We start from the raw sequence: 12,753 nt of genomic DNA, 5'->3' as shown, positions 1-12,753 counted from the left end.
TTGTGGAAATCATCTTCAAGCTTTTTCTTGCCAAGGTCTCTTTCTTGGAGGGGGAATTAGAGCTATTGAAAGGTGTTGTGGATTCTTAACGTTTCCAAGGCTTCTTAGGCCGTCATCTTCTCTTTTCTATCCTTAATTTATCGTTTCTTGCTTATTTAAGTTAGTTCTTGCTGTTTTGGCTTGTTGATTTTATTGATTTTTGTTCTAGGTTAAAGTTGCTTCAAGAAAGACGTTCTCCTACCTTGTTCCATCAAGAAACACATCAAAATTAGTAGTTTTATTCTTTTCTTGTTGTTTCAAGCATTCTTGCATAAAATAGTTTGCTTTTGTCTTTAAAATCACTTCTAACAAATCTGTTTGTGTTTTATTTTTCCAGATTTGGTCGGAGCATTTTCTTGAGGTCCAATGACAGTTTCTTTCCATCCAAGAAACCCTAACTCATTCTCTTTTAGACTCTTTACTAGCCGGTTCATCTTTCTTTCGTTTTAATTTCATTTGACTCTCATTTGTGACAACTAATCTGTTTTTGTTGTTTCTTGTTTCAATTTAAGTTCGTCTAGAGATCTAGAATAAATCCGCAACTTTGACAAACCTTATAATCCAATTCTGCATTCATTCACATCATTTTTTATCAGAAAAAGGCCAAATTAGATAGCCAATCCCTGTGGATTCAACCCTACTGCTCTATACTGCTATTTAGTGTTATCTTGTCGTAAGAATTTATATTTGGTAGTTTTGACGCCCATCAGTTTTTTTTATGAAATTGATGCTTAGATTTTGCGTTGCGTTGCAGAGAAGGTCATTTAAGGGTTGGAATTTGTGTTTCGGTTATACCGTGAGTTTTCGGTAAGGTAGATTGGAAAGGCATTTTAGATCCATGTAGTTCATGATTTTTTGATTTTCTTTTTTGTTAATGATAGCTTGTAACATGTATTCGATATTTGGGAGATAGGAGATCCATTTATCCAATGCATGATCACATGTTTATATTTTGCCATGGATGTCATTTGCCAATATAAGTGTTTGTTTGTTTATTAAATTATGTTTCCATATGCTATAATAAATGTGATTTTTACTCGTGGAATAACATATGGAATTATAATGTTATGATGTTGCATTGTTGCTGGAAATTTCAGTCAATTGAATGCTATAATTGAACATGAAAATATAATTGAAACTATGATTCATATACTCGAAATTTGATGCATGATTTGCCTTAGTTTAAGTATGTTTTTGGTGTGATTTATTTATTGAATTTATGGCCACTCACTGAGCTTTTTTAGCTCACACCCTCACAGCTTTGTGCAAAGTTTTTTTTTTCAACTTTGGGGAGTTGAGGAGCAAGGGCAAGGCTGGTCCAAGTTGAAGGCTATTTGGTAGTATAGATTAAGAACTCTTCTTTAGAAACATTAGAGGGCATTGTCGCACTTAAGTGGGATAATTTGATATACTTGTAATGGAGATTTGAGACTTTTATTTGGATTTTAGTTTTAAGATGTTATACTTGTTTTTTTAATGATTGTTTTTATGGCTAAATGTTGTGTGGATTATGGTATGTTGCTAAGTGATATCATGGTGATTGGAAACATGGTGTTTGAAGTATGAAATTTCTCCTAATACATTTTAATTGTAGCTTTTCAAGGAGTGGATAGCTTTGTGGCTAAGGTAAGTCCATTCTATGCTTTAATTATTGTTTGTTAAGCATGATTTTGAATGTTTAAATTATGAATACATGTTTATAAAATTTGATTAATTAAAATTGTATATATATGATTAAATTAATAAAACTTAGCTTATATAGCCTTAATTAGTAAATGGATTAAGGAAAAATGGTTAATTAAAATTAATTTTAGGGGTTTCCCAAAATTGATTAAAAGGAAGTTGGTAATCATTTAAAATCAAAATTGGGATCGTTTAGTTTTAAGTGGTAAAATTACTAAAATACCCTTAGGGTTAATTCCTTAAAAATAGTTTTAAAATGGTTCACAAATCCACAATAAGATTAGACAGCTATTAGTTAGAATTGAGGTGTTACAAGGTTGGGGTGTGTTTTGGGGTGGTTTTGTGCTGGAGAGTCACTTTGGTGGCTAATGTGTCCCTTTGGATTTGGGTTGGTTTAGGGTTTAGGGTGTCACAAAATTTATGGTGAATAGAAACACGATAGAGTATGGATTAAACCATATAATGAAATTGAAAGATTGATTATCCTATTTTGGATGGGGTCAGATATAGTTGGCATGCTATAGGGTCTAGATATTGATTGAAAATTATCGTTGCTGGGCAACCCGAGGTGGTAGATTGTACATATAAAGTCATTGTTGCCAGACAACCCAGGGTGGTAATATGTACATGTTTAAAGTCATCGTTGTCGAGTAACTCGGGATGATGGATCTGCATATCCGTTGTGAGTGCATGTCTGATTATAAATAATAAATTGACTAAGTGGCATGTGAACTAAAATACAATTGAAACATGAGTTTTGACGACATGCGAAATGCGTTGAAAATGAGCTCTAGGGGTCGATTAAATATTAATGAGTTAATAGGCTAAAAAACGATTGAAATGATGAAATGAAATTGAGTATATATATACAAGTTGATAACTGTGTATGAATAGGTAAATGATATGAATGAAAAATGAAAAATTGTATGTTTGGATACTTAAGTAATGAGCTGAGGTGCAAAATAGATAAGTGCAAGTTATGTGATCTTGGTAGTTTTGACATGAATATGTATGTGATTTGGCCATAATTGAATTAGAGTAGAATTTTTGCATTTATATATATACTTGTATTGTATTGACTTGAATCATAGAAATACCATTGAGCGTTTTCGCTCACGTACAATTTATTTTCTCCATGTGCAGGTATAGTTGATTCCTGAGAGTGCGTGCAATAGATCCAGCATCCAAGAAGCGATCCGCAACTCAACAAAGTTTCTATAATTCCATTTTGTTTAACATAATGTATGTACCTAGGTTAAGTCAATTTTGGTATAATGTATGATCATGTTATAATTGAAGCTAGAATTGGTATTTTAAGAATGGCCAAATGATTAGATCATGAAATTGAGTGTCTGATAATGGTTGAAATGTTTCCAAAATGCTGTTATGTTAAGGTTGATTTAAAAAAATGTTCATATGCTAGATGTTGTGGATGGTTATGCCATGACTTGAAGCTATACATTGTATGGAAATAATGCAAATAATGTTTGGTAATTGTACAATTAAAAATAAGGTTGTTTTGTTTAGAATTGAACTTGTTAAGAATGAGTATGTGGCTGAAAATGTGTATAAAAACATGAATTGGTTGATTTGGTATTTGTAGATTGGCGCCAAATTGGTACCATTTAGAAACAGTATGTCATGTCGTGACGTCGAGCATTAGTCGTTGCAACAAAGCCAAGTTAGCATGTTGCATCACGATGAGGAACCCCCAAAGTCACGATTTCAACATGAAATTTTCAAAACATTACAATTTAGTCATAATTCGATCTCGGGTTAGCAATAAAGCTTTCGTAAGCTCGTGTAAGACCTGAAAATGACTATATATCATATTATATGCATGTATTGCTCGTAATTAAATGTATAATGGTATAAATTGAATATGAATTATCGTAGTTGCTCCAATAATGAATGTGGCATCTTGTAACTCGGACCCAACAATCGAGTCATGTATTGAGGTGTTACATAAATTTGTTATTTGATTTCTTATTAATAACACTTTTAAGTTCTCAAAATAAAAATTTCCATTTACGAAAGAACAATTGCCCTTATTATCCAACAAGGAATTTATGAATGAATATATAGATGGTCCTTGAACACTCTAATGATATGGGCACAGGCCCCAAATGTACAATATGGCTCGTGTGTATAACACGACTTCCCCAAACACTCCATGTATGCACACAAATACCAAAAGTGAGTGCACAGAAACGTCAATTAACAACAAAGACATGTGCCACAATAATGCTTCCCACACATATGCATCCTATAACATGCCAACTATACACAAACACCTTCCAAGTAGTTTAATAGAGCACATAGTTGTTTATTTGGACCATATAAACAATTAAACACCCTTTTATCACACTAAAATACAATTTCAATCACGAAATTACCATATTTAGACATGCTCACACATTAGCTTCATTCATCGTCACGTAGGTGTCATTGGTAAACCATTACACGTAATCAACATCACGAGCCAACATTTATAACAAGATAACTATAGGCATCAAAATCCTAAGCTAATCAACTTATAATATTATATATAGTAAAAATCGATTTCTAATGAGCACAAATCGAAAACTAATTAAGCTTCTAAAACTTCCTCCTTTCCTTTGGCCTTAGATGACTTGGCCACCTCTTCGACATTCACACATCCAAAGCAACAAAAGAATTTTAGAAAATCATAATTCAACACTTAAAGCTTCTAATTCTACTAATGAGCTTAATTTGATAAAGCAAGATTCCTCCTCACTTCCTAAAGTCATTTTATAGAACTCTAATGTAAGCTTACCGAAACTAAAATCTATCTTTAGAACTAAGTTTTGGAACCTAAAATCACTCTAGAAACACTCTAACCCAACAAAATCTCAAGGTTTCCATCTCTATTTTTCAGGCACCCAATAATAGCACAATTTCATAACTCAATCAAATCTCTAATCAAACTTAAAATCTACTTTTCCCACAATATTCTAAACTCATAATAATCAATAAACTAACTCAAAAATTTAAGAAACCAAAAGAATTGAAGCGCTCTCTCTCTCTCTCTATACATTCAAAAATGTCGAAAATGATGAGAATTCTTAAAAGTTAATTTCCAAGGACTAAAAAAAATCATAAATTAAAGTTATAAAACATATTACCTAGTTAAAAAATCAGAGAATTGATCAAGAAAACTCAAGAGTTAAATCCCTCGTATTACACATCAAAACCAACGATAACTAGGAAAAAGAGAGAAAAATGTTAGAGATTTGTTTTTAAAATCTTCTTCTATGAAAGAATTTAATAGAAATTAAGCTTACCGATCTGAAATTGTTGATGTGAAATCAAGATTTGATGAAAAAGATAAGAGAAAAATTAGTGAAAAATTTTCAATCATGAAAAATTGCTTAGTCTTAACCACTCCTTCCAATTAACCATTTGAGACATTGGCCTCTCTAATTCTTAAGTAAACTTGGACAAATTACCATTTAAGGACCTCTCATAGTTCTAATTCTATTTTCTAGTTATGAAACATTGGCTTCTTTAATTTGTTATTGAGGCCAAAATTTTAATTTCTAATTACGAACTAATCAATGCTACTAAATACTAGGAATTAAGTCGTTAATAAACCAAAATTTCAACACTAGCCCATTTCTAGAAATTTCTCAATCCCAAAATGACTTGATTAAGGAATTTCCGACAAATAACTAAATTTTCGATTCTCAAAAACTAATCTCATGGCTCACTTAATGACATTATTACTCTTCAATATTAATTCGCAATGCCACACTCTACTATAAAATCACTAGTTAATCCATATATTATTTTTTAGAAATTTATTGTACTCCTCCCGAAATAGTGTCTTGTAGGACATAAAATTTTTTGGAATGTTACAATTCCAATAATGGGTGCAACGATGATTTTGTTAAAAAAAATTATGAAAAAAAGCGAATAAATTGTTAACGTGACATCATCTATCTGTGACGATCATTGAACCGGCTAAGAGTTATTACACTTTTTCCCTTCAATTCTTGTATCTACAACTACAATTGTTGCAATAGCTTATTACCCAACTTCTCAACGCTTTCAGCCATCCTAAACTCTACTCTTCCAAATTTCCAGTAAAATTACTGTCTGAGGTTGGAATCACCCATGGTGTCTAGCTCTAAGGCAAACTTATTATGATCCTGAGTTACGAATTGAGTCATCAAATGACTCATTTGACTGAATGTGGCTTTTCCCCTTGCATTTGTTTCTTCCTTGCGAATACCCTATGGTGAATGTGTGGAACTCTTCAAAAGGAGTCCCTTACCTTAGATTAGCTAGAGAGACTCTTAAATCTATTAAATTTAATTATTCTTACATAATTTTATTGCTATAAAAGACTTGTAAGCTAAGGAAAACGAGGACTCTAGACCAAAAAAACCTCCTAAACCCTAATATCATAAATATATTTTTAATTAAATATCTCCTAAAATTAATATCTTTCTAAAAACAATAATTGACTTTTAACAACAATTATATCAATTAAATCCTGCTTGTATTAAACTGCCTAACTGTTATTACTTTGATTGCGTGATAAACACTAGTTAAGCATAGAAGGATCCCAGCAGGATCATCAATATGGTGAGAACTACATACATAATTCATGTATAATATTACGAAGCTTATACCCTGAATCACTTCCTCAAAAGTTTCTTCTCATTTCCTCTTATTCTTCAACCAGAATAGTTGGATGATAACCGCAAAGCACCTTTCTTAGCATCAATAAATTTACTCGTCTAATAGATTCGACTTGCATATATATATATATATATTACTACAATCTTAGACTTTATTCTCTTCAGCATTCTGGTCAACTGCTACATGAATTGCCTTGCATGTGTGCAGCATGAAATTACATGCTGAAACAGCCTCTTCTACTGTCAAGAAGATCCATCCTTGCCCGATCTTGTCAATGAGTTTTGACTTGTCTAGCTTCTTCATCATCTCGCTTTGCGGGTTAGCCAACAGAAGCTGATCAAATCAATGGCAAAAACATTCATTTAAGCTAACAATTTTGGACGCGAGAACAACTGTAGAAACTGAAATGTGGTAGAAAATAGTTTATACCTGTAGACCTTTTCTATGGACATTCTTCATGAGTTCTTCGAGCATGCTAATTCCACTAGTATCAATGCTACCTACCGCTGTAAAATAAAATTTCTCGATTGTTAGAATTAAGATATTTACATATATTTCCTGTGCTTCTTCCACTCATCTTCTTCACTTACCACTCAAATCTAATATGACATAGTGTAAGCTAGCTTCTCCTGCAGATTTTAACCTGTCTTCCTCTTCATAAATCCATCTCGAGATCCTAGAAAAATGATAGTGGGAAGATTAATCGTATGGTAATCATCTTAATTAACCTTTCTAACTACGTTAAGTAGCTTAAATCAAAAAGCTATTTGCTACCTTTCTCTTAGATAGCTTGCATTGGCAAAGAAAACAGGGGCGTCTATTTGCAGTATGAGGATCCCTGGAACACTGTTCGCCATTTGGTATTGGTCCATACTTCTATAGATCCCAGAGTTTGGAATATTGCCTAAAACCATCGTTCTGGGCCTCGCCACAAAGAGAATAATCCTTAGCAATGAAACAGTGATCTGCATCGGCAGTTTTTTTTTTTTTTCAATAATTTTTCTGTTACCTTATAGGGCTTATAACTAGGGCAAAAAATTTACAATGCTTACCGCAATGATTAGACCAATCTCAACGCTTCCGAGGACAACACCGAGATATGCCCCCAAGCAGATGAAGAAGTCGAATTTCTCAATTTTCCAAAGGTGGATTGCAGCTTCATAGTCAAGCAGGCCAAGCATGGCTGCTATAATTATAGAGGAAAGTACCACAAGAGGAGTGTAATGGAACAATGGTGTTAGAAATAACAACGTAAACATCACTGCTGTTGCCATTACAATGTTGGAGACTGCACTTCTGCTTCCAGCATTAAAGTTCACTGCAGTTCTTGAAAATGGTCCTGCAGTCACAGCCAGGAGTTGGAAAATTTCCATGAAATGACGGGTATTTTGTACGACTAGGAGCATTCTCAATGGATCAAATAGGACCAGGATTTCTGGCCTTGTCATTTATTATTAAAGGGCCAAACCTCGGGTAAAACAGGGCTTGACCAGTACCTGCAGTTAAGTAACAGGAGGTGCATGAGCCAGCAATGTTCATCATCCCGAAGGCGATCATTTCTTTGTTCCCATCAATGTGATAGTTCTTGAACATGGCAAAGGTTTTTCCGACTGCAATTCCTTCCTGTCTTTTTCATCACAGTCAACCTCTACATTAATGCTCAACTCAAGTTCGAATATTTTTAACCTACCACTTATTATGTATTTATTTATTAAGCAAAGCAAAACATTTGGGCTACACAAGAAAACAAGATGACATGCCCTAAGGCAGAGTATTGAGGCAAATATCACGTAGCATTGTGGAGTTGGACTGTGGGGGAACATGCTAGTGACAAAACTGATGAGATGTTAAAAGGTTTAGGAATTAAATATAACGATGAGATAACTCACAGCAAGGCCAATGATGCCAATGACGATCCCGGTTTTTATAGCCGCCATCAAGTGGGACGACCCAAACGCCAGGTCTGATGCAGACGGTGGATTCAACCCTTTCTTCAAGTGCCCAATCTGTAGAGAAAACCATTAAAATTTTCCATAAATATTACCTATCTTGAAACCTCATCTCATCAAATCAGCCTGCAGAGATATTTCACTGCTTCAATATACAATTTTCTGTCACAAGATATTTGGAAGTTTGCCTTTAAGTGACTTTGTATCTTTCTCTTTTGTTTTTTAGTATTAAATATTGACATTATATGTTACCCAAAGAAAAAAAAATATCATATATAAGTAGAGAGAAAGAGAGAGACGGAGACTGACCACTTGAACGCCATGTTTTTCTGCATGCGTCAGATAAACGAGGAGGCTTCCCAAAATAACTGTGGTGAGCGGTGCCATGGCGTTTATCCAGAAGAAAGCTGCCTTTCTCTTGCTCTACAGAGATTGAAGAAATCCATCAGTTTTTAGATAATGGAGTCCAAAGACGGGTAAAAAGATAATCAGAAGTCAATTTAGCTTTGGAATTCGCAATTATCTCTCTTCTTCTCCTCTTACCCGTTTTTGAATGCATAATACATTTTACCATTGCATTTAATCACTTTTATAATAATTTTTAAATATATTGTTATATTGATATTTATAAATAAATAAGTAACATGAGTAAATTTAATTCCTAATATTTATCTATTTTTTCACTTCTATCTCAATTTTTTCCTTATTATCATTTTAGTTTTTAATTTTTAAACTTTACAAAAAAAATTATTACGCTATTAAATTTTTAATGGTATTGACCTAACAACTTTTCATGTGTTACATGCATGAATAAATTTTATTACATGTATGAATAAATTTTAAATTTTTATGAATAATTTTAAAAATTGTGTTAAGTTCTTTAATTATTATAATATTTTAATTTTTATAAAGTAAATTGAACTGTCACACCAGTTATCACGTTAATGTTCTTAAAATTTTCATGATAGATTTATTTTACTGTAATTTAATTAAATTTAGAAAATTAAAATGATAAAAAAAATTCATGCAAATGACAAAAAAAAAGTTAGAATATATAGAATAACAAATCCTTCTAGTGGAAACGTATATCCACAAGTGTTGCTCATTATGAATGTCTTCTATTTGTATAATTGCATCAAAAAGCATGGGTAAGAATACATAGCGGTTGCATATAGATGAATTCCGGTGAATGTTCATGAATTTAATTAAGTTAAATGGTGGGTCTTTTCTCAAAAGCTTTATGTAGACAGTCTGTATACATGAGCACCAATCACCGGGCAATTTATATTAGTTTTAAAAGCTTGTCAATGGAAAATAATAAGAAGCAAAAGAGGGTATTTAAAGATGCACTCACAAAGTATCTAGTGAGGAGAAGGAAGAAAAGAAAACAACATCCCAGAACAGCACTCTCCCATCTCCACTGCAAGTTTAAACCACCGCAAATATAGTTAACTATTTTCCAATTTCTTAGTTTATACTAATATAACAATTTTAACCCCAAAAAAACTATGAACAATAATTAATGTTAGAAATAGTTAAGAAAATGATTGTAAATTAAATTAAACCTGATGAATTTGGCTGAAAACTGAGCGCATAACAGATACAAGATCAGTCTCATGAGTAAAATGAATTAAACCAAGAATCCCTTTCAATTGTTGAAAACACACAATCGTGGCTGCTCCACCCATAAATCCCACTATGGTTGCATGTGACAGAAAATCCACGATAAATCCAAGTCTACAAATATTTAACAAACACAATTTAATATTTAAACTGATCCGGTTAATCGTTGCTATAAATGTCAATTAAGAATTAATTATTTTATAATAATATAATAGATAAATATCAAAATTATATATCATCTTTAATTCAATGAGGTATATAAATTTAAATTTAATTTAATTTTTACAATATTTTTAAATTAGCATAATTTTATGTATACAAAATATTATATTAGTTCAATATATTTTGGAAAGCAAATTAAGTAATTATTCGAAAGTTTCTTCAGTCTTTGTTTTGCATCTAACAGTTTAATTAAGGCCTTAATTAATAGTAACAGCGACCTTAATTAAATCTAAAGCAAATAGTAATTAAAAGTAATATATTGGTTATACCTTAAGATGCCAAGGGAAGCTTGGAACACTCCAGCAAAGAAAGTAGCCGTGAAGACTAACTGAACATATTGCTTGGGGTTTTCAGTAGGGCTAACCTCCTTGCCAAGCATTGAAGATATTAGAAGTGATGCGACAACGACAGTTCCCACTGCCAAATCTCTGGAGCTCCCCAACATGGCATATAGCAGCGGCGGAACAAAGCTTGAATCTGCATTCCAATGGAGTTCATGATTTCAAATCTCAAAAGTTTTCGAAAACACGATGGTTTATTCATTAACAAAGAATAAGAGGGATCAAAAAGGAAATAAAGAAGTTACAAAGTCCAATAATTGGTGGAATGCTAGCCAAACTTGCATAGCTTATCCCTTGAGGAACGGCAAGGCTGGCAACGGTGATACCGGCAATCAAATCAGCCTTAATGAAGTCGAAAGTGTAATGAGGAGCCCATTCAATAATTGGTACAAAGTATTGTAATCCGAGCAAGAACTTGCTGGAAGTAGGCTGATTCTTGAACTGCCTAAAAGGGTCATCAGGAAAGAAAGTCTCCTTGAGTGTTGCTTGTAAAGACTTAAGAAATGGTTTCGAAGGAGGAACCGGTACCCGGCGCTGGCTCTCATACTCTCCGGTACTTCCCATTATCAGGCAAACCAAGTCGGTTTTGCTGCAGATTAAATAAGAGCTGCTTTGGAGATATTGATAATGGAAGTCACACACTTGTGATCGTTTTGTTGTGGTGAAGGCTTCCTTTTATAAGGTGGTGGAGAGACTTATAACACTTTTAAGTGATTTAAAGGACCCACACTCAACTAACGCGTGGCATGTTATTTCATCTTCTGGATCACAGATAATCATATAGTGAGTCTTTTCTGACTAAAATTCATATGGTGGATCTTGATTATTACCTATGACTGTAAGAATATCAAAATCCGAATCCCCTTATAATTTTTTAAATCGATTTTGTGATTTTTTTTTTAAAAATAAATTGGATACGGCAAAAGGTAACGTGGATTTCTTTTTTTGAACCGTATGGAACTCCACTTTACAAAATGAATTATGAATTTATGTTTTTATATATATAACCATAAAGAAAAAAATAAAATAAAATAATTCATAACGAATTATATTTTTAAATATTTACTCCACTTGAATTTATTAAAGATAAGTAGTAAAAAATAAATAAATTAAAGTGAAATAAACTAGAGCGGAGATTGATGCATTTAATATTTATAAAGGTAGTGATAATTTTTAATATTATTTATCTATAATAGTGCAAGGGAGATGGTGGAATAGAGCATGAAAACTGTGAAGTAATAGTAGATTTAGTAACGATCATCCTCGCCTTGCTTCATTGTCATCCTTATATGAGGAGAGTTGAAAAAAGAAGAAGAAAAAAACTCTCTCACCACAATCTTTTACCGATTTTACTTAATAAATAGTAAACTTTTTACTTGATCTAAACAATCTTATAAATATAATAAATAACAGAGAAAAGGTTTTGCCGAAAAAAAAACATTTGAAGATTTAATTTGGATTTACAACCCCTTAAAAATCATTAACAATATGCGTGATTTGTTGTAATGAAATCAAACTATAATGAAATAGTATTATATGATAATGGAATAGGTATGAAAGTGATTAATGGAATATACATGGAACAACTATTACAATATTTGATTAACATATAAACCACAAAATAGATCATAAATAGACTAAAATGATAATTTTAAACTTAGGTTAAAATAATATTTTTATTTATATATTAATATGTTGTAAAACTTTTAAATATGTTATGTTTATTATTAAAATAAAAAAAATTACTATAAATCATTTATAAAAAATAATATTTTTAATTTTTAACGTTTTTATAATTATAATATCAACTATATAAATTATAATAACATTTTTCTGGTACAAATTATAATAACAGTTTTAATATAAAATGGCTTTGTTGGTAGGCTATATATTTAATAAATCTAAAATGTTATTAAAATTATTATTTTAAAAGTTAATATATTAATTATCAAATTTATATAATATATTTTGTAATAAAATTATAATAGAATACTCTAAATTGAAAAGTATGTTAAATGTGATAATATATTTAAAATATAATAATATATGAAAAAATCTATTATTTTATAACGAAAATATTATTCTTTAATACATGCTATTATATCATTTAAATATAATAAAATATTTGTAGAATATTTATTATAATAACATTTGTAACAGGTGTAAACTTGTTTTGTTTTATTTAGCTCTTCGTCTCAATTCTCAATGCTGTTTTCCTTCCAACTGTT

The 12,753-nt window shown here is 31.5% G+C and overlaps 1 protein-coding gene across 1 annotated transcript; it reads right to left on the bottom strand.

Moving 5' to 3' along the window:
• Nucleotides 1-6,053: 6,053 nt before the first annotated feature.
• Nucleotides 6,054-11,181, bottom strand: LOC107897063 (sulfate transporter 3.1). Its single transcript, XM_016822403.2, has 12 exons — nucleotides 10,771-11,181; nucleotides 10,454-10,661; nucleotides 9,905-10,076; nucleotides 9,694-9,759; nucleotides 8,649-8,762; nucleotides 8,280-8,396; nucleotides 7,887-8,013; nucleotides 7,443-7,729; nucleotides 7,165-7,355; nucleotides 6,981-7,066; nucleotides 6,820-6,896; nucleotides 6,054-6,723 (listed from the first exon to the last, which is right to left on the bottom strand). The coding sequence occupies exons 1-12, from the start codon at nucleotides 11,087-11,089 to the stop codon at nucleotides 6,535-6,537; spliced, it is 1,953 nt and encodes a 650-aa protein (XP_016677892.2). The 5' UTR covers nucleotides 11,090-11,181; the 3' UTR covers nucleotides 6,054-6,534.
• Nucleotides 11,182-12,753: the final 1,572 nt, after the last annotated feature.

Source organism: Gossypium hirsutum, chromosome A10, assembly GCF_007990345.1.
Source record: "Gossypium hirsutum isolate 1008001.06 chromosome A10, Gossypium_hirsutum_v2.1, whole genome shotgun sequence".
Classification (NCBI taxonomy): domain Eukaryota; kingdom Viridiplantae; phylum Streptophyta; class Magnoliopsida; order Malvales; family Malvaceae; genus Gossypium; species Gossypium hirsutum.
Note: the sequence above shows the minus strand (reverse complement) of the source record. Positions and strands in the feature narration are given on the sequence as shown.

Coding starts and splice junctions, on each gene's coding strand:
- LOC107897063 (XM_016822403.2), bottom strand. CDS start 11,089: ATGGGAAGTACCGGAGAGTATGAGAGCCAGCGCCGGGTACCGGTTCCT. Junction 10,662..10,770: donor TCCACCAATTATTGGACTTT/GTAACTTCTTTA, acceptor ATTGGAATGCAG/ATTCAAGCTTTGTTCCGCCG. Junction 7,730..7,886: donor CTCCTGTTACTTAACTGCAG/GTACTGGTCAAG, acceptor CTGTGACTGCAG/GACCATTTTCAAGAACTGCA.